This window comes from Chrysochloris asiatica, unplaced genomic scaffold (genome assembly GCF_000296735.1).
Source record: "Chrysochloris asiatica unplaced genomic scaffold, ChrAsi1.0 scaffold00008, whole genome shotgun sequence".
NCBI lineage: Eukaryota > Metazoa > Chordata > Mammalia > Afrosoricida > Chrysochloridae > Chrysochloris > Chrysochloris asiatica.
Window position 1 is genome coordinate 31,082,216 of NW_006408526.1, and position 27,300 is coordinate 31,109,515.

General features: G+C 38.1%; 1 protein-coding gene across 4 annotated transcripts in view; it reads left to right on the plus strand.

The window, feature by feature from the left end:
* The window catches only part of KMT2A (lysine (K)-specific methyltransferase 2A), a 125,186-nt gene that overhangs the window by 59,421 nt on the left and 38,465 nt on the right, over nt 1-27,300 (plus strand). For all 4 annotated transcript variants that reach the window (XM_006833878.1, XM_006833879.1, XM_006833881.1 and 1 more), the window contains exons 16-31: nt 535-708; nt 1,444-1,554; nt 2,871-2,944; nt 7,051-7,244; nt 8,460-8,566; nt 10,125-10,262; nt 11,716-11,874; nt 12,170-12,287; nt 12,411-12,489; nt 14,294-14,454; nt 14,991-15,176; nt 16,154-20,390; nt 20,933-21,013; nt 22,866-22,930; nt 24,594-24,764; nt 26,063-26,137. In XM_006833878.1, the coding sequence (XP_006833941.1) occupies nt 535-708; nt 1,444-1,554; nt 2,871-2,944; nt 7,051-7,244; nt 8,460-8,566; nt 10,125-10,262; nt 11,716-11,874; nt 12,170-12,287; nt 12,411-12,489; nt 14,294-14,454; nt 14,991-15,176; nt 16,154-20,390; nt 20,933-21,013; nt 22,866-22,930; nt 24,594-24,764; nt 26,063-26,137 (6,130 nt within the window). The remainder of the gene's footprint in view (nt 1-534; nt 709-1,443; nt 1,555-2,870; nt 2,945-7,050; nt 7,245-8,459; nt 8,567-10,124; nt 10,263-11,715; nt 11,875-12,169; nt 12,288-12,410; nt 12,490-14,293; nt 14,455-14,990; nt 15,177-16,153; nt 20,391-20,932; nt 21,014-22,865; nt 22,931-24,593; nt 24,765-26,062; nt 26,138-27,300) is intronic.

The window sequence follows — 27,300 nt, forward strand, 5'->3', positions numbered from 1 at the left end:
TGTTGTTGTTGGCGGAGCTCTCTGCTATATGTCCACCCGATCCGCCATCTTGTTTGTTTTTTCCCAAGTTCTCTTATAGTAGTAGTTATTACATGCCATTGAGTTAATTCTGACTCATATACACCCTATGTACAACAGAACGAAACACTGCCCAATTGTGCACCATCCTCACAATTTTTATGTTTGAGTCCATTGTTGTTGCCACTGCCAATCCATCCCATTAATAGATCTTTGTTTATTGAATAGGAAACTTATCTTTTATCTCTATCTTACTCTGAAAAAATTGGATACAATTTGGATTTCTTCATACTGGGTTTGGACATTAACAAGGAAATCTCTTAAATTAGCCTTAGCCAGATTATTAGATAACAGACTTATCTGAACTTTTCTATAATTTGAAAGATTTGTTTATTTTCATGTTCTCTAGTTTGTATGATATGAATCAATCAGGGCTATCTTTATTAATTTAATAACATTTTCATGGATGCATCATTTTTTGTGTTAATAAGAGAAACATATCTTTCCTGGCAACAGGCTGCCAAGCCTCCAGACTTAAATCCTGAGACAGAGGAGAGTATACCCTCACGCAGCTCCCCAGAAGGACCTGACCCACCAGTTCTTACTGAAGTCAGCAAGCAGGAAGATCAACAGCCTTTAGACCTAGAGGGAGTCAAGAGAAAAATGGACCAAGGGAACTACACATCTGTGGTATGTTTCTAGAGCAAAGTACTAAAATTTCAAGGACCAATTTAGCTTCTTTGGGTCTGTTGCTAGTCTCTGCGTAAGTAGGTTAAAAGATTATTTCTATTATATTTAGAAGTGTCAAGTTGCTTTAAATACTTAAGTATATATGAGTTGTTTTATTGCTGTATTTCAGAAGACGAATTAAGATAGGGAAGGTAACTTCTTAAAATGACTCTTAATTTGGTTTTCATCTGAATTCTTTAAACATTATATTAAGAGGAAACAGTAAGAGAATGGCATATGGGGAAAATGCTAATGTAAAGTTAATTAGTTGGCCCTTTTTGAAATCAGATCTGAATAATGTATTTTTCGTTACAGGGTATTAGTTTGTAGATAGATGCTTTTTAACCATAGTTTTACAACTGCATAGGAAATGATCGCTTATTATCTCATGGTCCATATGTGCTAATCATTTCTTTATTCATTTTAGTTGAAATTTTAATAATGTGAACCTCTTTGGGTAACTTATTGTGATACAGCTAATTTATTCACATTTTTGTCTTATTAGTCTGGCATTTCTTGACTGACACAAGTTAATTATGGACTGAATTTTACGAAGTCCTGAGCCAAAAAGGAATCATACTTCAATAAAATAAAGGGTCAGCTTTCTCTTAGAGCTCTGCTGGATGATTTAGGAGAAGAAGGAAATGATTCTGAGAGTATACTATTTTGTGAATAATTATTTGTTTTTGTATACAGTTGGAGTTCAGTGATGATATTGTGAAGATCATTCAAGCAGCCATTAATTCAGATGGAGGGCAGCCAGAGATTAAAAAAGCCAACAGCATGGTCAAGTCCTTCTTTATCAGGGTGAATGATCAATGATTTTTAATACTTACCTATGAGTCCTGGTGTGGTGCTGTGGGTTACTGTGCTCTACTGCAAGGTTGGTTTGAACTGCAAAGTTGGCAGGCCAAGCTCACCAGTTGCTCCTTGGAAACCCTATAAAGGGTTGCTATGAGTCAGAACCAACTAGAAGGCACTTAACAACAACAATGAGTAATTATCTCCATAAATCAAACAGATGTATTTTCTTTTACTTTTTGCTTTGCCCTAATTTTTGTGTTAATTAATCTCCCCCGATTCTTAGGAAGTTCGTGAGATGCCCAAGTGATAGATTTTTTTTTTCCTGAAAAAACTATATCTAGATAGAAACCTCTTTGTTCATTTCATTAGTCAATAGATTATTTTCTTCACCACAGTGTCTCCTAATATTGAGTCAAATATCAAGTCTTATTGGTTATATAAATCATTTCCTAAAACCAAACAAAAATTATGTTTTCTTACCACATACATGGAATATACTCATAGAAAGAAGTTAGAAAAAAAAATTTGTGTTTCTCTTATTGTTTGGTTCTGAATCCTAGTGACCCTATACATAAATAAAGGAAATACGGCCAGTTCCTGAGCTGTCCATGCAATTGTTCTGTTTGAGCCCATTGTTGTAGCCTCTGTGTGAATCCATGTCCTTGGTAGGTCTTCCTCTTTGACCCTCCACTTTGCCAAGCATGATGTCCTTTTCCAGGGACCTGTCCATCCTAATATTATATCTAAAGTATATGAGACAGAGTCTTGACATCCTCATTTCCAAGGATCATTATGGTTGTACTTCTTCCAAAATAGATTTGTTTTTCTGGCAGTCCATAGTACTTTGAATATTATTTACTAACACCATAATTCAAATGTGTAGATTTCATTATGGCCTTCCATATTTATTGTTCAGCTTCTGCAGTCTTATGGGGTGATTGAAAATACTATAGCTTGGATTGTTGTTGTTAGGTGCCATCGAGTCGGTACTGACTCATAGCAACCTTATGCACAGCAGAACGAAACACTGCCTGATCCTAGGCCAACCTCACTACTGTTGCCACGCTTGAGTCCATCAATGCTGTCACTTGGCCAATCCATGTCACTGGGGGTCTTCCTGTTTTTCTCTCACGCTCCACCTTACCAAACACAATATCCTTCTCGAGCAACTTGTCCCTCCTGACAATATGTCCGAAGTATGAGAGACAAAGTTTGTCCATCCCAATTTATAGGAGGTCAAATAATTGATTATAACTAAAAAGTGTCCATCACGAGATTGGTAATGACTGAGTAAGACATTTTGTTTATTTTTCTTTTAGCAAATGGAACGTGTTTTTCCATGGTTCAGTGTCAAAAAGTCCAGGTTTTGGGAGCCAAATAAAGTATCAAGCAAGTAAGTGATTCAGTAGTAGATTTTTTTTTTTACTTCTTGTCCTCAAAGTCTTTGCAATTTTTCATATTTCTTTTTTTGCTTTTTTAAACTTTTTGTGTGAATGAGTTAAAGTTTACAGAGCAGATTATCAGTTCTACATTCAACCATGGTTACAATCCCCTCCATGTACCAATGTTTAACAGCATTTACCTTTATTCACTTTAACTAATGCATTCCTCCCTTGTCTCTCACGACCATCATCTTTCATCTTTTAACCTCCCTAACCTTTCTCTTGTATATTGCCTTCCCTGTCACCCATGTTAACATGTGTCTACCCTAGCCCATGAATAATTTTCACTCCCCTCCCCGCCGTAACTATCATAGGTTACCTTTTTTATTTAATGTTTTATTTTGAATTATGTGATAGTTTACATGGGAGAACATTAGCTTTACATTTATGTATATTGTTTCATTGCCACGGTTACAATCCCTTCCATGTATCATCAACCAACCAAAGGGTATACCCCGCAAGCCTGCCCTTTGCTAGTCAGCATACAACCCCTCTCCCTCTCTGGGTCTAGATTCCCCAGCTGCTCCATCTCTCTACGTCATTGTCTCTGCCTCCATCTCTGCCATCACTGGCACTGTTTCTGTGTGTAGGATCCAGCACTCCACTCTTCTCCCTTGATGGTCCCAGGGACCTCCACTCCTGGACTGCAAAGTCAACCGCTCCCCTCCTTTTGCTACAAAACTTCTACATTTCCAACCCTCAGAGTCAGTACTGATAGCAGTTATTCACTATTGTACTACAAGAGTCCTATCCCCATCTCCTTTTATCAGCCCCACCCAGATAGTGGAGTCTACCTTCCTCCACGCCCTCTGGATCTAGTCTCCCTTTTGAAAGCTTGTAAGTGAGTCACATCTTGCATTTGTAGCCCCCCTGTATTTTGTGTAGCCAATATCCAAGTTGCCCATCCCTGTCTACCCTGTGTATGAGTGGGGGTGGGAATGATCCTCACTGTAAAGATTTGTTCCCTCTTTTGAGCTACTGCATCCATAGTTATAGGCCAAGTTCATCACATTGTATCAGATTACCTTTTTTTCCTCTTTTTTTAAACTTTTCAGAATATTGGTCTAATAAAATGTTCGTCCTTTTGTGATTGACTAATTTCACTCAGCATAATATATTCTAGGTTCAACAATGTTGTGAGGTTTTTCACAGATTCAGCATTATTTTCCGGTGTTTTATAGTATTCCATTATGTATCTGTACCAAAGTTTTTTTTTTACCATTTTTCTGTTGATGGGCATTTAGGCTGTCTCCATCTTTTTGATAAGTCTCTTATAGACTGCATATTGAAGGATCCTGTTTCTTATCCATTCTGTTCTTTATGTCTATTGACTTGAACATTTAATCCAGTTAAAGTCTTGTAATTGCCAATAGATATGAATTGATTGTTGTTATTTTTCTGTTTATTTTTTGTGGTGCTGCAGGATCTATGTTCCACATAATTTTCTGTTCTGAGTTCATTTTGTTTGTGTGTTTTCTTGTTTTTTTAATTTCTGTTGTGTTAATGTTTATTAAATCTTTCTGATTTGCCTCTTTTTATTTTGATGTGCAGGTATATTATTTTCCTTTGAGGTTACCCTATAGTTTATTAATTGTTTCCCTTGTATAAAACAATCTGTTTTATCTTGAAGTCTACTTGACTTCCTTGCCATTTATAAGTTCTGTATCTATACTGTTCCCCCTTTTTGCTTTGTAGTTGACTTCAGTATACATTATTATCTCTGGTTTTCTATTTTTAGTCTTGTAGTTTTGTTTTACTTTTAATACTTCTATATCTGGATTGAGGTCTGGGTGGTGTTGTAAAGTTGATTTGATTATTGCAAATTCCTTTAATTTTTGTTTATCAGGAAATGTCCTAATTTTTCCATCATATTTGAGGGACAGCTTTGTTGGGTATAATATGCTTCTTGGTTGGCAATCTTTTTCTTTCAGAGTTTTGTATATGTCATTCCATTGTCTTCTTGTCTGCATGGTTTCTGCTGAGAAATCAGAGTTTAGTCATATTGGTTCCCTTTTTTTGTAAATAACTTTTCGTTTCCCCCAGGCTACTCTCAGGATTCTTTCCTTGTCTTTCATTTTGGAAAGCTTGATTATGATATATCTTGTTGTTTTTCTTTTGGAATGTATCTTGTTTGACATTTGTTCAGCTCTTATTGTTTATCTTATCATCTTTCATGATGTTAGGGAAGTTTTCTTCCAAAAACTCTTGCACAATTTTCACTGTGCTTATCTTTTCCTGTTCTGGAATTCCAGTCACCCATAAATTGTTCCTCTTCATGAGTTCTCACATAATTCTTAGGCTTTCTTCCAATTTTTTATTCTCTTTTCTAATTGTTCTTCTGACATACTAGTATTGAAGGATTTATCTTCAAGCTCACTAATTTGGGCTTCCATTGCTTTATATCTACTCTTTCGCCGTTTCAATGTATTGTCCATTTCTGAAATCTTAGTATTACACATGTGGATTTCTAATTGCAAATTTGTATTATTTCAAAATTTTTGTTTTGTCCGTTTGTTCATGTAGTGTTTTCCTGAATTCTAAAATTTTTATTGTGTTCTCCTTGCTTTCCTTGATCCTTCTATCTGTCCTTTGAAGGTATCTAATTAACATTCTTTTGAATTCTTTTTCAGTTAATTCTATTACCTTTTATTCTTTAGGACTATCTTTTGTTTCTTCATCTTGGTTATCTGTTTGAGCCATTCTCTCTTGTTTCTTTGTGTGAGATAAAATTGTTGTCTCCAGGGCATTGTGAGGGTATTGTATGTGTAAAAACAAACAGTGCAGTTGCTGGTCCCAGAGGGGAGAAATCTCTGTGGGGGGCGTGGTCTCTTGCAATTCAAGGAGCTCAGGAGGTGGTTGTGGAAAGGATGTGACAGCAGAATTCCTGACCCTAGGTTGAGTTCCTATTGGCCTCTGTGTTATCTTTGTTTAGGGCACTCAATGTAGAAGTAGTTTTCGGGAGCCCTTGATGGAACTGGTTTCAGTGTCTATTAGGATCATAGGGAAAGCTGGGGCACAGTGTCTGGTTAAATGATGATCTAGAGGCTCTGATGGTTTTATAGGTCTGAAGCTGAGCCCACCTGAATCCAGGCACTAAAATGGTCTACCAAAGAGGCAAAGCTGGCCCCCACCTTACCCTGGCATGGCTCCCAACCATGTAGTTGTGAATTTCTGGAGAACAGGGTCTGTACTGGGGGTGGATGAGAGCAGAAGCTGGCCACACTTCTGGTTACCAGGGGAGCGTAGGGGAGGGAGAGTTGCAACTTTTCTGTTGTCCGCTCAAATTCCTCTCCCAGAACTCCCTCTGTTGCCAAAGCTGCTCACAAGATGATTGATCCATGTCTATCCAGCCATTCACCAGCCAGTCTCCCTCTCTGACCATCCCTGTTTGGCCTCTCCTCCCAGCATGTATACCATCTACTTCCCTAATCTTTCTTCTGAAGTTCAGGCTGTCCAAATTTTCTTCTTTTCTGTTTTATTTTGTCTCTCATATCTTTACTGTAGAAGGTCCATGACTGTATCTGTGTAGTCCACCATCTTGCTAGAAGTTTTCATATTTTTAGTTTGTCTTCTTTTTATGCTCCATTTTAATAAGAAAAAATAAATCAGTTGAAATTACCTTTTAGTGCTAATTTTGAGATGCTTATTATGGGCTATTATCTGTTTTGTTTAACTCTATATATTATATTTTGGGGAATCTGGTTTATCTTAAGGCATAGTGTGATACTTACATAATACAAAATTGCCCTTGTTGTAATTGAGGGGTTTTTTAATATATTTTTCAACTGGTGCTCTCTGTATTTTTCCTATTTGACCTTTAATTTTTATTCAGTAACATTGACATTCTTTTCTGGGAGTTTAATGATATTGAAATATTTATTTAAATTTTACTTTCTTTGTATTTAGGTAGTTTTCTTTTTTTGTGTGACTTTTTCTTATGTTCAGTAAATGTTTCATGTATGGGACCAAGACCCAGTGATATTAAAAATTATATTATCTTATACAATTTTAGGGATAGTGTAGTCAAATAAATATTTGTTGAATTGATTATTTACAGCAGTGGGATGTTACCAAACGCCGTGCTTCCACCTTCACTTGACCATAATTATGCTCAGTGGCAGGAGCGAGAGGAAAATAGCCACACTGAGCAGCCTCCTTTAATGAAGAAAATCATTCCAGCTCCCAAACCCAAAGGGCTTGGAGAACCAGACTCACCAACTCCTCTACATCCTCCTACACCACCGATTTTGAGTAAGGCACTATCCATTTCCCTCTGAATGTTAGTGGTTGACTTTGTAAATCTAGACTTAATATGAGTAACTCCAAAAGTATTGCTACTTTTCTAACGGAGTTGTCCTACATGCAAGTACATGTTTTTAATGCTGTCTGTCTTCTGTGTTGTTCCTGTAAGTTTGCTATTAAAATGCATTAAACTATAAAAAAAAAAAAAGTATTGCTACAGAACTGTAAAAAACCTTGATTAAACAAAAGTATCAAAATGTGAAGAAACTTTTTCTCTGCATATCTACTGTGTAGGACTGTATATTTCTGGAGTTATTGTTTCCATCTCTGTAACCCTTCCCCACGAAATTTTCCATTTTTAAATTTATATCATGCCAAATAGCAGTTTTAGCATTCTCAAGGAAATCAAGTCATGCTCCTTTTCATTGTTCTTTGAGTTTGGGGAACAAACATAAGTCTGAAGACACAAGATCAGGGGTATAGGGTAGATGGAATAAGGGTTCACAACACTATTTTTATAGGTCATCCTTTGCTACTCTCAAAGAATGAACAGGTGGAGTTATGACGGGAAAATATGCTTCAACACAACTTTCCTGGTCTTTTTCTCATGAATGCAGTTTTCCAGTGTTTTAAAACTTCTTCATAATAATTCCCTGTGATCATCCTATTGCTTATGAGAAAATCTTTCAAGATTACCTGTTGGGAATCCTAAAACACATTTGCCATAACAAACTTTCTGAGAGCTGACCTCTGCTTTGAATGTAACTGGTCCAGCAGCTCAGAAGCCACTACTTTGATTGGCTTTTTTTTTTTTTTAAGATATCCTGAGACTAGGACAAGTGTATTACTGAGATAACCTGTCTGCAGCCACCTAATGATCACAGAAACATGTTTTGTTTTGAGCAGACCTGTGCATGTATAAACTGGAACCTTGGTAGCAATACTTTTTGACTTACTGCCATATAGTTAGATATCTGAAAGGAATTTTCAGTTATCCTTAAAAGTAATAAAATCATTATTTTTACTTCACTTGGATGTTAACAATGAATTGATGTAAGTACCCTAAGTATTATAGTATAGATAATGAGATAACATAACCTTGAACATTTATTGAAAGTATTTCTTTTATAGGCTCTAGGCTGTATAAGCTGAATTGTTGCTTTTCCTTGAAAACCAGACATGCATAGTATTGCTAATTTTAACTGATGTCTTTTGGGTTCTAAGATACTGACAGGAGCCGAGAAGACAGTCCAGAGCTGAACCCACCCCCAGGTGTAGAAGATAATAGACAGTGTGCATTATGTTTGACATATGGTGATGACAGTGCTAATGTAAGTACTTTGTGACACAGGGTCCTAGTTAGTCAAGATCTAAAATGGACTTGTGTGTCCTTTGTGTCTAAACTTCACGACAGGGTACCATGTATTTAATTAATGTTGATTTATCACTTTGTGGTATTTGGAGTTTTGTATATTTCGTCTGTACGATGATTTGCTTTAAATTAATCTGTTTATGTTAGTATCTGCTAGAATTTCCTCAGTAAGATTTTTTGAATAAAATATATGTTGCATATTAAATAACTTGTGTTTAATGTAGTATAACAGTATGCTTAAGAGCCCAGCTCTGGCAGGCTGCCTGGATTCCTTTCTGTGCCTTAACTGCCTACTTGTTGACCTTGGGCAAGCAGCGTAATCTCTCAGTCTCTGTTTCATTTTTAAAATGAGAGTAATCATAATGCCTATCTCAGACTGGTTGTGAGAGTCAAATGAAACTATGTAAAGCCTTGGTGTTTGCCACATAGGAAGCTTACAATTGTTTTTTTAAAAATGTCTTTTTATGTAAGCTGAGAGAAATAGCTTTTGAATGTGGTTTTTAAAAAGTCAGTTCACAGTTTTATAAACATAACTTTTTTTTAGATTTATAAAATAGTTTTAATCTATGGGTAAAAATTCATGTAGAAAGAAGGGAAGAAACAAAAACATTAAAAAATGAATGATGATTTGTATATGTTGTTGTTGTGATGTGCCATGGAATCGATTCTGACTCATAGCAACCCTGTACAGGGTTTCTGAGGCTGTAAATCTTTATGGGAGCAGAAAACCTCAACTTTTTCCTGCGTAACAGCTGGTAGTTTCGAACTGCTGACTGTGAGATTAGCAGCCCGATTCGTAACCACTACGTTACCAGAGCTCCTTTTTTTTCATATATTTTTTTTTGCATATATATGCATTCTTAAATTATAGGACTTGATTTCTTGAGGTGTTTGTTCTTTAATAATTTTAATAATTTTTGTGGACTTACATTGAAAAAGCATCCCATAGACTACGTAAATGTAAGTGAATGCAATCTTTATATCAGTAAAGCATTTCTTCTTTTCTCTTTACCTGGGAGTTCTGAATAATCATCTAACTTCTTTGAAAAACAACTAATAATGAGGCTTAACACAGAACCTACTACTATAGACTCCCAATCCAATACACATTTTTCTTCATCTGACATTTTGTATATCACAGGTCATACCTACATAGAAATAGAGGTTAATGAGGGAGCAAAATCAAATTATATTAGAATATATCCAACACATGTAGGTAGGAGCCTCAGAATCCTTTGGAAACAATATATACCTCATCACTTACTTTCTAATTTTACATTCAAAGCTGTATAATGCTGCCATCTGGAAAATTTATTTCCAATACCAATTATAATAAGTATCATTCATAATGGGTAAGAGCTGAAAAAAAAAAGTCTTCGGAAATCAAGATATCCCTTTCTAAAATTCTGTCCTCAAACTAATTTATCTTTAGGCTATCTTGATGGAGTTAAAACTGATACCAAGGAAAACCTTTGGCAATCTATTCCTTAGGAAAAATTAATCTCTATATTTCATAGGATGCTGGTCGTTTATTATACATTGGCCAAAATGAATGGACACATGTAAATTGTGCTTTGTGGTCAGCGGAAGTGTTTGAAGATGATGATGGATCACTAAAGAATGTACATATGGCTGTGATCAGGGGCAAGCAGTTGGTAAGAAATTGTGGGTAAATTGTATGAAAGAAATTCTGTCTCAGTTTCCAGATGTTCTTTTTATGTCCAAATGCTTACTCACTGATGTTTTACATAATGCCTTTAGGATAGCTGGTTCACAAGTATTAGTATACACTGTGGGCAGATTGCTATTCTGACCCTTGGAGGAAAGATGCAAAAGAAATAGAAAACAATGTATAATTTAGGAGACAATTCAAATGTGTGAGTAAAGCATTCTTTAATTAATGATTTAGACTAAATTATCTCAGAGATCCCAGTTGAATCAGTCTGAGGAGCCATAGGATAACCCCACAAAAGATTTATGTGGAGCGTGATTAATAGCAGATGAGAGTAATTTTTTAAATCTGTAAAAGGAGCCCTGGTAGTGCTGTAGGATCAGCACTGGAGTGCTAAGTGCAAGGTTGGCAGTTCAAATCCACAGGCTGTTCCTTGAAAGAAAGATGAAGCTTTCTGCTCCTCTTAAGATTTATTGTTGTTGTGTTCTGTAGAGTTGGTTCTAACTCATAGCAACCTTCTAGAGGATTTTTGAGAGTGACTGGTGAATGTATACTACCGACCTTTCAGTTACCAGTCCAGTGCTTATCCTACAGTGGTACACCAGGGCACTGTAATGATTTAGAATCTCATAAACTTGGTTAGGCACTGTGGTGTTAATGCCCTGGACTGAAAGGTTGGTTTGAACCACAAGGTTTCCAGTTCAAGCTCACCAGCTGCTCCTCGTAAACACTATACAGGATCTCTATTAGTCAGAATCGACTCAATGGCAGTGGGTTTTAGTTTTTGATTATGAAGGTTTAAAATTTTACAAGCTATATTTTGAAGTAAGGAGGAAGATGAAGTGTCATCCAAAAGAAACAAGTAAATAGCACATGCATAGAAACATAAGTATAAGTTGAGTGGGGATCACCAACAAAAAAATCTTGCCTGGAGAGGAGCCCACATTATGTCTGTGACAAAATAAGAAGATGACTTACAGGGCCACTTGGTAGGAATCTTTAAATCATGTGATAAGCTTGAGTTACTACTATTAAGCTTCGTAATCAGCTGTATCATGTTTCTAACCAGTGTCATCTAAGTAGAACCGAGTCTTATTTAGGACCTGTAATAGCTTTCCAGCACAGTGATGTTTTTAGCATTGATCTTCAATGTTTCATCTTCTCCAATCAATACATCATCCTAGGGGGTGAAAAATTACATTTTGGTCCAGGTTCTAAATTTAAATTTAATAGCTTTAGGATTCTTTGAAAAATGGGGAAGTGAGATGATTTGTAAAGGAGACTTTCTGACTCATATCATTTCTCTGTGATTCAGCAAATTACCAATAAAATGTATCATAGGAAACCCAGAGTGGGGTGATTCAATAGTGGAGATTGTAAACATATTGAAACATTCTCAAAATTTGAACAGGACTTTGTTCTTTCTGGATTTTCAGAGATGTGAATTTTGCCAAAAACCAGGAGCCACTGTGGGTTGCTGTCTCACATCCTGCACCAGTAACTATCATTTCATGTGTTCCCGAGCCAAGAACTGTGTCTTTCTAGATGATAAAAAAGTATATTGCCAACGACATCGGGATTTGATCAAAGGAGAGGTAGGAGAGCGTTCACTGCATTTTAAATTACTTAGGAAGTAAGAAAAAAGAGATCAGAAAATAGCAAAATGGCAAATTCACTTTTACCTTTCTAATGGGTATTCCTAGAATCACATTATCTCATAAGAAATTCAAAAATCCTGTAACTGAAACAGAATGGTTCTCTTAAGATCTGAATGGTTCTTTTGATGGCTTGTTATATGTTCTACACCTTCCTCTTGAGAGACAATCAGTTTAATGTGTATAATGTATAAAGAAATAGCTTATTAACAGTTATCCTGTGTTTTTATTTAAGGTGGTTCCTGAGAATGGATTTGAAGTTTTTAGAAGAGTGTTTGTGGACTTTGAAGGAATCAGTTTGAGAAGAAAGTTTCTCAATGGCTTGGAACCAGAAAATATCCACATGATGATTGGTATGACCTAGGTCTCGATTATTGGGGAAGACTGTTATGTATCGCTGGGATACTTTATAGTCCTTAGTTATAAAATGAACCTTCTTGTTATCTTTTCTAATCATTTACTCTTTCCTTGGTCAGGCTCAATGACAATTGATTGCTTGGGAATTCTGAATGATCTCTCTGACTGTGAAGATAAGCTCTTTCCTATTGGATATCAGTAAGTAGCACTATAAAAAGAAGATAGCAACTTGTAGTAGTTGCTGTTAAGTGCTGTCAAGTTGATTCCTACTCATAGCGACCTTCCCTGTACAGGGTTTCCAAGGAATAGGTGGTGGGTTTAAATGCTAACCTTGTGGTTTATAGTCCAGTGCTGATCCTACAGCTCCACACTAGGGATTCAATATAGCAACTTGAGCACCCTAAAATTCCGAACAGATCTTTCAATGTAGAATTATACATGTTAGCTACTTTTGACTACAACTAAGATTTTTTTTTTTTTTTTTTAACTAGTTCTTTGGTTCCATAGGACTTCTAGTATGGCACTGTAGGATCAGCAATGGACTGTGAGCCACAAGGTCATCAGTTCAAACCAACCAGCTGGTCCTTGGAAGCACTATACAGGGTTGCTATGAGTAGGAACCAGCTCAATGGCACTTAACAACAACTGGTTCCATCAGCTTATAGAAAACTCCAAAACCCACTGCCAGGACAAAGTAGGACTTTTCCTTAAGGTTTCTGAGAGTGTAAATCTTTACTGGACCAGACAGCCTCATCTTTCTCCCTGGAGTTCAAACTGCTGACTTTATTAAAGTTAACAGACCAATAGGTAACCCACCATACTACCAGGATTCCTTTAACTTGTCATGTGGGCTATATCAGTATCGTGTGTCAACTAAATTCAATTACAGGAGGAGAATGTTGGTATAATTCCAGAATTCTTTTCAAATAAAACCCAAATAGAAAGTACAGAAATATGCAGGGTCATTCTATTAAGTCTCCTTTAAATTCCATCTCTCTGAATAGAAAAGTCCAGATTATTTTTATGGTTCAAACATTCCATGCCTCTGCCCCCAATTTTACATTTTATAGGTCCTTCTAAAAATATAAAGGTGCCCCAGTGTGGCACTATAAGATAAGCATTTGACTGTTAACCATGGTGTTGGCATTTCAATCCCACCAACCACTCCTCAGAAACTTTACACTGGGTTGCTATGAATTGGTTGAAATAGACTTAACAACAACAAATTTAAAATTCCACAATAATTATCAAATTCTCCAGTAATCTATTCTGTATGAAGTAATGTTTTAGAACTTCTATGAAGTTAATAATATAAATTTTGTACTTTCCTTTGAAGTCTCATTGTGCTGTATATATTCTAATTTATTCTGCATTCCAATTTTGATGATATAGTATATACTCTACATTATGTACTCTAGCAGTATCCGGTAAATTTGAAGTAATGACATCCCCTTGTCTCATGGGGCTTTTCTCCCAAGGAAACACTATAGGTTTGGCCTGTGTTTTATTTTCGTACCTCTACTTTGTATTCATTATGGCATAGTAATATCCTTACAAAGGCCAGGAACTATTTCATGTAGTAGTTGCATTTTCCTTTGTTTGGGTTTTAGGATGCTTTATGATTTTTGGAGTCCTGGTGTGGTGCTGTAGGATAAGTACTGGACTGCTAACCCAAAGGTCAGTGGTTCAAACCCACCAGCTGCCCCTTAGAAACCCTGTACAGGGTCACTATGAGTCAGAACCAGCCAAACAGCATTTAACAACAACAACAATGATTTTTGGCTCCTACTCACAATACAATTTTAAAAATATAAAAGATCTTAACATTGTTTTTTGAGAGACTAGGAAAAATCAAGAACTTTAGAAAGCTTGGGAGAATCTGTAATAAGAACCTATGAAATAAATAAGGAAGGCAGGGAACCTTGGGTAGACGAAAAGTTTTAACAAATGTTGGTTTCTGTTTCCATACTTTTACAGTAATTTTTCCAACTCTGTTTGACAGGTGTTCCAGAGTATACTGGAGTACCACAGATGCCCGCAAGCGTTGTGTGTACACATGCAAGATAGTGGAATGCCGTCCTCCAGTTCTAGAACCGGATATTAACAGCACTGTTGAACATGATGAAAATAGGACCATCGCTCATAGTCCAACATCTTTTACAGGTTAGTTTTTCATCAACCTGGGACTTGAATTAGATTTTGGGGAGTATGTGATTTGAGGGTAGGAACTTCATTTATTTGGGAGATGTCATTTGTCTCTAGTTTGATATTTACCTAATAGTTGCCTTAGTTTTTTATTTGTTCACTATTTTAATTGCCTTTTTTAAACTTTAAAACATTGTGTATAACTAAACACTTGTCATTTTAACCACTTTAAAATATATGATTTAGTGACTTTAATTACATTCACCATGTTTTCCAACTCTTATCACTATCCAGATACTTCCAAAATTTTATATCACTTCAAATTCAGTGCCGGTTAAACAACTTATTAAGCTCCTCACTGATAAGTGGTAGTTTCTGTCTTTTTAAAATATGCTTCAGTGACACGCTATACATTCTTAAAGTTGTACAACCATTTTAGCACCTTTACTACAATACTTTGCCATGATTAATACGCCTTCAATACACTTAATTAAAAGCTCCCTTTCCCTTTTAATTTAACTTTTAAAAATAAGCTTCTTTATTTTCTACCACAGAAATTTCATCTAAAGAAAATCAAAGTACAGCTGAAATTGTAAGTCCTTCATCACTAGACCGACCTCCTCATTCTCAAGCCTCCAGCTCCTGTTTTTATCATGTCATCTCAAAGGTCCCTAGGATTCGAACACCCAGTTATTCTCCAACACAAAGATCTCCTGGTTGTCGGCCATTGCCTTCTGCAGGTAAAGGACTTCAGTGACCTACTTGACACAAAGTTAACCCAAAAATTAGTTTGTAATTCTTTCAGGGAACTTTGTCTTGCTGGCTTTTACTAATTAAAAGTATAAAATTTCAGTTACCTACTAAATATAAAGCAGGATAAGAATGAAACTTTCTGTTCCCACGAAGATTTAAAGCTTTGGAAACCCTATACAAGGTTGCTATGAGTCAGAACTGACTCGATGGCACTTAATAACAACAATGTATATATATAAAAGTTCATGAAAAATGGAATTGAAAGATACTGGAAATACTTTGAGGTAATGAGTTGCTGGACCTGGGGGCTCAGGACCATAGTCTCAGGGGACACAGGTCAATGAGCATAACATAGTCCACAAAGACAATGTTCTACATCCTGCTTCGGGGAGTAGGTCCTGGGATCTTAAAAGGTCATAAGCAATCATCTAAGGTGTTTCTATTGGTGATGAGAATTGAAGGTGCTTGGAATCAACTAGTCCAATGGACTAATGGAACACATGAACATCGATACATGACTAAAGCCAGAAGAACTAGATGGTACCTGGCTACCAATACCAACTGCTCTGAAATGAATCACTTTAGAAGGTCCCAGATAGAGTGAGAGTCAATGTGAAACAAAACTCAAAACACAAATAAGACTATGGTCCTCAGTCACCCTTCTGGTCTGGAACGGAACTCACCCTCGTAACCCAGTTTTCAACCATATGGTATATAGGTACATAGGGGACCACAACACCAGTGAGGTATACTCACCATGGAATGTTCAACCATTCAAGATGAAAAGAACAACATTTACCTGGGACAAGGTTCAGAGTGGTTAGAAAGGAGGAGGAAATGGAGATAGGAACCACAGGGAGGAAGTAGGATAACTGTAGTTACATGGAAGGGATTGCAGTCATTGAGATAAATTGTGTGATTCCTTCCATCTGTAATAGACTTCATTACTTTTTCTCTTGTTTAGGAAGTCCTACCCCAACTACTCATGAAATAGTCACAGTGGGTGATCCTTTACTCTCCTCTGGACTTCGAAGCATTGGCTCCAGGCGTCACAGTACTTCTTCTTTATCACCTCAGCGGTCCAAACTCCGGATAATGTCTCCAATGAGAACTGGAAATACTTACTCCAGGCACAGTGTTTCCTCATTCTCCTCTACCACTGGAACTGCTACAGATCTTGAGACAAGTGCCAAAGCAGTAGATCATGTCTTAGGGTCACTGAATTCAAGTACTAATCTAGGGCTAAAAATTCCCACCTCTTCAAATTTACAAAGGACAGTGCTTACTGCAGGCACTAAAACCAGCCACTTGGATGGATCTTCATCTACAGAATTGAAGCATCCTAGTGCTTCAGATTTGGGGTCCAAGAGCTCCTTGTTGAAAGGAGAAAAGACTAAAGTACTAAGTTCTAAGAATTCAGAGGGATCTGCACATAATGTCACTTATCCTGGAATCCCTAAACTGGCTCCACAAGTTCATACTACAACATCTGGAGAATTAAATGTTGGTAAAATCGCAACTTTTGCTGAACCCTCTTCATTGTCATATTCTTCTAAAGAGACCCTCTCTTTTCCATCACTCCATTTGAGAGGTCAAAGGAGTGATCGAGACCAACATACAGATCCTAGCCAATCAGCAAACCCCTCCCCGGATGACGATACCGAAGTCAAAACCTTGAAGCTATCTGGAGTGAGCAGCAGATCATCTGTTGAACATGTGGGATGTAGTTCCAGAGACAGGAGACAGAAAGGCAAAAAGTCTTGTAAAGAAACGTTCAAAGAAAAGTATTCTACTAAATCTTTTTTGGAACCTGGTCAGGTGGCAACTGGTGAGGAAGGAAACCTAAAGCCAGAGTATGTTGATGAGGTATTGACTCCTGAGCTTATGGGGCAGCGGCCATGTAATAATGTTTCTTCTGAGAAGATTGGAGATAAAGTCCTTTCAATCTCAGGAGTCCCTAAAACTTCATCCACGCAAGTAGAAGGATCTGCCAAGGAATCACAGACACCCCGGAAACGCACAGTCAAAGTAACCCTGACACCTCTAAAAATGGAAAATGAAAATCAGTCCAAAAATACCTTGAAAGAAAGTAGTCCCACTTCCCCTCTTCAAGGAGAGTCAGCATCTCCAACAGAACCCGTTTCAGCCTCTGAAAGTCCAGGAGATGGTCCAGTGACCCAATCTAGCCCCAATGATACCTCATCCCATGATTCTCAAAGTAACAACTATCAGAATCTTCCTGTACAGGACAGAAACCTAATGCTTCCAGATGGTCCCAAACCTCAGGAGGATGGCTCTTTTAAGAGGAGATATCCTCGTCGCAGTGCACGGGCCCGTTCTAACATGTTCTTTGGCCTCACCCCACTCTATGGAGTAAGATCCTACGGTGAAGAAGACATTCCATTCTACAGCAGCTCCACTGGGAAGAAACGAGGCAAGAGATCAGCTGAAGGACAGGTGGATGGGGCTGATGACCTTAGCACATCAGATGAGGATGACTTATACTACTACAATTTCACTAGAACAGTGATTTCTTCAAGTGCAGAGGAACGGCTGGCATCTCATAATTTATTTCGGGAGGAGGAACAATGTGATCTTCCCAAAATTTCACAATTGGATGGTGTTGATGATGGGACAGAAAGTGATACTAGTGTTACAGCCACAACAAGGAAAAGCAGCCAGATTCCAAAAAGAAATGGCAAAGAAAATGGTACAGAGAACCTAAAGATTGATCGGCCTGAGGATACTGGCGAAAAAGAGCATGTCATTAAGAGTTCTGCTGGCCACAAAAATGAGCCAAAGATGGATAACTGCCACTCTGTCAGCAGAGTTAAAACACAGGGACAGGATTCCTTGGAAGCTCAGCTCAGCTCATTGGAGTCAAGCCGAAGAGTCCACACAAGTACCCCCTCAGATAAAAATTTACTGGACACCTACAATACTGAGCTCCTGAAATCTGATTCTGACAATAACAACAGTGATGACTGTGGGAACATCCTACCTTCAGACATTATGGACTTTGTCCTAAAGAATACTCCATCCATGCAGGCTTTGGGTGAGAGCCCAGAGTCGTCTTCATCAGAACTCTTGAATCTTGGTGAAGGTTTGGGTCTTGATAGTAATCGTGGGAAAGACATGGGTCTTTTTGAAGTATTTTCTCAGCAGTTGCCAACAACAGAACCTGTGGACAGTAGTGTCTCTTCCTCTATCTCAGCTGAAGAGCAATTTGAGTTGCCACTAGAGTTACCTTCTGATCTCTCTGTCCTGACCACCCGGAGTCCCACTGTCCCTAGCCAGAACCCTAACAGACTAGCTGTAATCTCAGAATCAGGGGACAAGAGAGTAACCATCACTGAAAAATCTGTGGCCTCCTCTGAAGGTGACCCAGCACTGTTGAGTCCAGGAGTAGATCCAACCCCTGAAGGCCACATGACTCCTGATCATTTTATCCAAGGACACATGGATGCAGACCACATCTCCAGCCCTCCTTGTTCAGTGGAACAAGGTCATGGCAACAATCAGGATTTAACTAGAAACAGTAGCACCCCTGGCCTTCAGGTACCTGTTTCCCCTACTGTTCCTATCCAGAACCAGAAATATGTATCCAATTCTACTGATAGTCCTGGCCCATCTCAGATTTCTAATGCAGCTGTCCAGACCACTCCACCCCACTTGAAACCAGCCACTGAGAAACTAATTGTTGTTAACCAGAACATGCAGCCACTTTATGTTCTCCAAACTCTTCCAAATGGAGTGACCCAAAAAATACAATTGACCTCTTCTGTTAGTTCTACACCCAGTGTGATGGAGACAAATACTTCAGTATTGGGGCCCATGGGAAGTGGTCTCACCCTAACCACGGGACTAAATCCAGGCTTGCCAACTTCTCAATCTTTGTTCCCTCCTGCTAGCAAAGGATTGCTCCCCATGCCTCATCACCAGCACTTACATTCCTTCCCTGCAGCTACTCAAAGTAGTTTCCCACCCAACATCAGCAATCCTCCTTCAGGCCTACTTATTGGGGTTCAACCTCCTCCAGATCCCCAACTTTTGGTTTCAGAAGCCAGCCAGAGGACAGACCTCAGTACCACAGTAGCCACTCAATCCTCTGGACTCAAGAAAAGACCCATATCTCGTCTACAAACCCGAAAGAATAAAAAACTTGCTCCCTCTAGTACCCCTTCAAACATTGCCCCTTCTGATGTGGTTTCTAACATGACATTGATTAACTTCACACCCTCCCAGCTTTCAAACCATCCCAATCTGTTAGATTTGGGGTCACTTAATACTTCATCTCACCGAACTGTCCCCAACATCATAAAAAGGTCTAAATCTGGCATCATGTATTTTGAACAGGCACCCCTGTTACCACCGAGTGTGGGAGGAACTGCTGCCCCAGCGGCGTGCACGTCAACCATAAGCCAGGATACTAGCCACCTCGCATCAGGGCCCGTGTCTGGCTTGGCATCTGGTTCCTCCGTTTTGAATGTTGTATCCATGCAAACAACAACCCCTACAAGTAGTGCATCTGTTCCAGGACATGTCACGTTAACTAACCCAAGGTTGCTTGGGAACCCAGATATTGGGTCTATAAGCAATCTTTTAATCAAAGCTAGTCAGCAAAGCCTGGGGATTCAGGACCAGCCTGTGGCTTTACCGCCAAGTTCAGGAATGTTTCCACAACTGGGGACTTCACAGACTACCACTACTGCTGCAGTGACAGCAGCATCCAGCATCTGTGTGCTCCCCTCAGCTCAGACTACAGACATGACAGCTGCTTCACCTTCCACAGAAGCAGAAGAACACTATCAGCTTCAGCACGTGAACCACTTCCTTGGTAGCAAATCTGGAATTCTCTCCTCCCAGCGTGATCTTGATTCTGCTCCAGGGGCCCAGGTATCCAATTTTACCCAGACAGTAGATGCTCCTAATAGTCTGGGGCTAGAGCAGAACAAGGCTTTACCCTCAGCTATGCAAGCCAGCTCAACCCCTCCTGGAAGTTCTCCATCCTCTGGACAACAGTCAGCAAGCCCCTCAGTACCGGGTCCCACTAAACCCAAACCAAAAATCAAACGGATTCAGTTGCCTTTGGACAAAGGGAATGGAAAGAAGCACAAAGTTGCCCATTTGCGGACCAGTTCTTCTGAAGCACACATTCCAGACCAAGAAGCCAACACAACACCACTGACCTCAGTCACTGGGTAAGGCATCCAAATATCCCCTATGCTGGTTCTATTAAAGGTGTAGTCCTATGGGAGGGGCACTCTTCTGTCTAAGATGCATTACTTGGGGGGTTTCTGGAGTTTGATTTTGACTTTTTTTTTTTCTCTCTCTCTTTCTCCCAGTAGTGATTTATAGAGAAAAATATAGTTGTGTCTGCAATCAGTTTGCCTCTTGGATAGAATCACTGATTTGAAATAGTGTTGCTGTTTGCACCAGTTTAGGATATTGGGGAATGACTGTTTTTTTCTGGAGGGCAAAGTCACCTGTTGCAGATCCTGATGGAGTTCTTTTTTAAAAAACATTATGATTAAATTATAACGTACAGAAAATACACAAGTGTTGTGCACCCTGAAAGGCTCCTTTGCCTAACCACTGTTCTTACCTGTATCACTAGAGCTTAATTTCAAACATTTTAATAGATCCTGATAAAGAGTCATGTCTTTGGGTTTACCTCCATCTTTAGTTTGATACACATTTACTGGTGGTTTTTCTTGAAAACACATATCTAATTCTGTTCCAGGACTCCAAGCGTAGAGGCTGAGCAGCAGGATACAACTAATGTGGAACAGTCATCACAAAAGGAGTGTGGGCAGCCTGCAAGGTAAGCTTAAAAGTGATTTCTCTAAAAGTAAGTCCTTAAATCTATCCACTTCATTTAAAAAAAGAGTTTTCTGATTTGTGTTGGTTTTTGTTCAGTTTGTTGGGGAGATGGGGGTTGCAAGGAGGGGGCTGCATTTACTGGAAATAATGCTTGTTTAAAAATATATATGTATGTATATACATATAGCATAGAATTATATAAAACAATGGTTAATGGTTCACTGGTTGCCTGTCCACCTCTTATCTATTCCTTAGAAGTTGTAAAGTCATTTCTGACTCATAGCGATCCTGTATAATAGGGTTTCCAAGGAACTGCTGGTTGGTTTGAACCACCAACCTTTCGGTTAATAGTCCAGTGCTTATACTACAGCGCCATAGCAGGACTCCATTCCTAGAGGTAGCCATTGTTAATCATTTGTTTTTATCCATTTAGACATTTCTATGCATATACATATTATCTTAGTTACCTAGTGCTATTATAACAGCAATACCTCAGATGAATGGCTTTGAACACACAAAAATAGATTTTCTCACAGTTTGTTGTTGTTAGGTACCATCAAGTCAGGACCAACTCATAGCAACCTTAAGCACAACAGAAGAAAACTCTGCCAAGTCCCATGCCAGCATCACAATAGTTGCTAAGCTTGAGCCCCTTGCTGCTGCCACTGTGCTAATCCATCTCATTGGAGGCCTTCCTCTTGTTCTCTGACCTTCCACTTTACCTCTCAGAGATTAGAAGGCTAGAAGTTTGAATTTAGGGTGCCAGCTCTAGGGACAGGCTTTCTCTTTTTGCTTACTCAGGGAAGAACCTTGTCTACTTTCAGTGTCTGTGGGCTTGGCATCCTTTAGAGATCTCCATTTGTCTTGGCATCAATATTCCCATTAGGTCTAGGACATGTTCTGCCCCCTGCTTTCTTGTTCATTCCAAGGTCCCTCTCTTCTGTCTTTTTCTCTCGTGTAAGATAAAAGGTAATGCAGGATACATCCCAGAGAAACTCCCCTTATATCAGATCAGGGCTGTGACCTAAGTAAGGGTATTGCATTCCCTGCTAATCCCCTTACATCATGAGGATGGTGACATCATTATATGACTGCCAAACCACTGAGAACCATGGCACAACCAAGCTGACATATATTTTGGGGGACACAATTCACAACACATATATATGTGGTACATATATGAATATACACATATATGTGTGGTATACAATTCAATTCATGATGTGTACAGGTGGTATATATTTGAATATATATTACCTTTTTTACATAAAAGGAACAATACTGTACATACTATTCTGAACTTGCTTTTTTCATTTAACATTGTCTAAAACTTTCTCTTCCAGTAACTATAGATGTACTTTTTTCTTGTAATGACTGCTTCTGATTCTGTTGCATGGGTCTACAAGAATATATTTAGTCGGCCTACTTCTGATAATACATTTGGATTGTTTCTAGTATTATTTAAATTTAAAAAGTAAAAATGGTGGTGATTTACTATCTCATGCAACTTATTTTTCTGTTTAGATCAACCAGCTAATTTATTTAGGTAACTCCAGAACTATTTCTGACAAATACCTCTAAATCTTTTTTCTAGAACTAAAGGTGTAAGGAGAATTACATGGACACAATCTATAACTTTAAAAGCAGACATTGGACGCTAATATTTGGGAAGGAATCTTTTGAAAGTCAGCTTCATGCTGTATACTGTACAGTACTATGGTGGTAGTTGTGTTCATGCTACAGAAAGAACTGTCTGAGTCATTTTCTAATAGTTTCGTAAAACTTACCACTGTTAATTGTTAATTAAAGAAATAACTGATGTTACAGTTCACATGTGATTTTCTTTTATCTAGGCAAGTGGCTGTTCTTTCAGAAATTCAGGCAACACAAAATCCAGCAAGTGAACAGGAGAGTACAGGTATGTGGGTGGGTAACAGCTTAGGATCAGAACATTTCAAAGCTAAAAGGACAATAAAATCATCCACTTTACTTCCTGAGTTTTAAGAAATTTTTATTAAAAAAAAAAGAAAGAAAGAAATCTTAGCTCCAAAGTTAATAAATTCGCCAAAGCTTTAGCCTTAAAACTCAGAGCACCTATCTCCTGATCTAATACCTTTCCACTGCATTATCTGTGGTCATCTGTCACCTAAAGGACACAAAACTAAAACCTAACAATACTCTTCTGCTTTACTTGCTCTAACAGCAGTGAGATTTAAATAACTAGTTCTGACCTGACTTCATCCATTAGTTGTTGCTATAGAAACCAAGAACCAAATTTTGTACCAGATACATTTCCATGGCATTTTCTATCTGTTCAAATGAATTTAATCAGCAATCCAAATTTTAGTTATTTATTAGAGAGCTATGGATGTAAGCCTTTGCCCAGTTCCATAGATTGCATAGAAAGAACTTCCTCAAAAAAGAATCAGATAGAGCAAACACTTAGGCATAAGACTTGGGATATTGTACTATTTTTCCAGTTCCTCAAAGATTGACATATCCCTGGTAAGAAGGCAGTGAGGGCTGGTGATTGATAGTGGGTTCAAGTACCAACTTCACCACTTCTCAACTGTATAAACATGGTTTAGTTACTTAACCCCTCTCTGACTCAGTTATCTCACATTTAAAATGGAGATCATAACAACATCTACTTCATTGGATTGTTGTGAGATTTAAATGACTTAGTAAATATGAGATTCCAAGAAGAATGCCTTATGTATAGTAAGTGCTTCATAGATAGTAACCATTATTCTTTTGTTGTGTTTTGTTTTACTTTGATTTATTGAGGACAATTAATTATTGAAAAACTCAAATTATCATATCAGAAGTAGAAATTCTACCTGAGACAACATAGCTTCATGAAAAACAAAACAATTCTACTTTACTCACTCATTAGTAGTACAAATTGTTACATACATGGCTCTCTAGGAGAAGGACCTGGCAATTTACTTCCCTAAAGATTACAGCCAAGAAAACCAGTGGAGCATTTCTACTCTGTCATATAGGGTCTTTATGAGCCAGAATTGACTAGATGATCGCTAACAATAGTAACAGCAGCTGTTACCTAGGACAAGCTGCTCTACTCCTTTGATTCTCAGTTTTGTTATCTATAAAATGAGAGTAATAATACCTGTGGTTATGTTGTTCTTTTTAAGTGCCATCTAGTCGATTCTGACTCATAGCTACCCTGTATAGAGTTTCCGAGGGGCGGCTAGCAAATTTGAACTTATGGACCTTGCAGTTCACACTGACCTTGAAGTGAAGGGCTTATCCTATGGTGACACACCAGGAGTCCAGTGGGTTAGTGATGATGTATTTAAAGTGGATTAGTAGATGAGTGGATTAGTGATGTATTTAAAGTGGGGGGAGTCCAGGTGTGGCGCTGTGGGCTAATATGTCAGACTGCAAAATCGTTTGAATTGCAAGGTCGGTGGTTCAAGTTGACCAGCTACTCCTTGGAAATCCTATACAGGGTCGCTATGGGTCGGAATTGACTCGATGGCACTTAACAACAAAAAGTTAAAGTGGATTGCACACAGTTGGTCCTTAATAAACATTTGTTTTCTTGTTCTCCTTCTTAGAACCTAAAACAGTGGATGATGAAGAAAGTAATTTCAGTTCCCCCCTGATGCTTTGGCTCCAGCAAGAACAAAAACGAAAGGAGAGCATTGCTGAGAAAAAGCCAAAGAAAGGACTTGTGTTTGAAATTTCAAGTGATGATGGCTTTCAGATCTGTGCCGAAAGTATTGAAGGTAAGTGGATTCAATTAGGGTGATCCACCAGCACAGGCCCTGTTTCAGAGACATTTTACAAACCATCTCTGTCAGCAGATTTGTGCTAAGTACTATGGAAAATACTTAAAGAACCATATTAGAGATTTCCCTTATATCTGAGAAGTTAATCTTGTTGGGGAATCACAAAGGTGCTTCAAAAAGTTTGAGGGAAAGTGGAATTTAAAAATGAAAATTAAAAATACAAATTATTTCTCAATATAAACTCCATCAAGGTAAACAAAACAAAACAAAAAAACCATATGTTTTTGTAAGTTATACATTTAATCCATTCTTAAAGAACTAGTGAATGTTCTCTAGGCAGTAAGTTCTAGAGCAATTAAAAGGAAAGAAAGAAAGATCACTATGGGTGAACTAGAGTAATTTAAAAAAAAATGAAGATGTTGGGCATTAAAGGAAGTAATACAATTTGATTGGGGAAAGAGGAATGGAGAATACTTTCTAAGAAGAAAGAATGTGAGCGAAGTTATGAAGACAAGACGGCATTTATAGGTTTAGAGTAGTGTTGGATGGGAGGATGATATAGAATTCCATATAGGTAGTTGTTGATGTTGTTCTGTTCCATCAAGTCAGTTCTAACTCATAGTAACTGTATAGAGTTTCTGAGGCTGTAAATCTCTACAGGAGCAGAAAGCTTTATTATTCTCCTGCATATAGTTAGCAGGGAAAGAGGGATTAGGCACAGCAAGTCACTAGAGGGCAAGAAAGAACCCTGGTGGTGGCAACTGAAAGGTCACGGCTTGAGCCAACTTGTCATTCCACAGGAAAAAGAAGTGGCAGTCTGATTTTGTAAAGATTTATAGCCTTGCAAACCATATGGAACACTTCCATTCCATCCTGTAATGTCATCCACAAGTTGGAATCAACTCAGTGGCAATGGGTTTAGTTTCATTTTAGAGGGCAAAAGAATATTACAGTGGAAATGTAAGATAAGAAAGCCCATTTCCAGTGGGAAAAGAAAAGAAAGGAAAGAAGACGACAAACTTGGCAACTGCTAAGATATGGAGCATAAAGAAGAGGAAAGAGCCAAAGATGACTGGAGGATCAGGCCCTGGCACATCCATATTTTCCAAAAGAAAAAAAAGATCCCGCTGGGTTGTACACCTTTCCAGCTAGTTTCTCTCAGACTGAATCGATAGCGTTAAAGGTTTAGGAAAAAAAAAACTGTACTAGCAGTGTCTGTCTGTACCATGTGGTGTTGAGAAAGGTTTGCTTAAATATTTCTGACCTACAGTTTGGTTTTTTTTATTTCCTTTTAGATGCCTGGAAGTCATTGACAGATAAAGTCCAGGAAGCTCGATCAAATGCCCGCCTAAAGCAACTCTCATTTGCAGGTAATGGCTGGAGCTGTGATTGTACTCCCATCACAGAATATCCTGGTTACTTGTTGATTTAAACCAAGGATGGGGAGCCTTTTTTTCTGCCAAAATTTATACCATCATTTGCAGACCATATAGACTTATCAACTTAAAAATTAGCCTGCTGTATTTGGTCAAACATTTAAGTAGCTCACACCTAACGTGATGACTGGAACTGCGGTTGCCTTGGCAAGGCCAGACCAAATTATATTCCCCACCCCTGATGTAAGCTAAGGAGTTGATCCTACAAAGAATTAATCTTTATTTAAACAGTAAATTTTAACAGCTTTATTGAAATATAATTCACCTATTTCAAGTATACAATTCAGTGGTTTTTCGTGTTCACAGAGTTGTACAACCACAACCATCACTACTATAAATAACTCCAGAACATTTCCATTAACTCAAAAAGAAACTCTGCACCTATTAACAGTCACTTCTTATTGTTTACTGACACCCCCTGCCAACCGTACTCTGTCTATATGAATTTGCCAATTCTAGACATTTCATGTAGATGGAATTATAAAAATGTGGCTTTTGTGGCTGGTTTCTTTCACATAGCATAATACTTTCAAGGTTTCTCCATGTTGTAATGTGTATTAGTCCTTCATTCCTTTTTATTGCCAAATAACATTCCATTATGTGGCTAGACTACATTTTGTATATCTTATCAGTTGATGGATGTTTAGGTTGTTTCCATTTTTTTTTACTATCATGAGTAATTCTGCTGTGAGCATTCATTTGTAAGTTTTTGAATGAACACATGTTTCCATTTCTCTTGGGTGTATATACCTAGGAGCGCCAAATTGTTTTCTAAAGCGACTTCACCATTTTGCATTCTCACTAGCAATGTACAAGGTTCCAATTTTTTCCGCCCTCACTGATAAGTTCTTATTGTCTGTCTTTATTGATTATAGCCATCTAGTGTGTATGAGGAGAACTCCTGGTATGGTGCTGTAGGATAACTTAATGCAAGGTTGGTTTGAAATACAGGCTCAGTTTGAACTGCAAGGTCACCAGCCACTCTTTGGAAACCCAATAAAGGGTTGCTATAAGTAGGAACCAACTCCATGGCACTTAACAACAGTAGGTATGAGGAGTCCTACTGTGGTGCTGTAGGGTAAGCACTGGACTGTTAA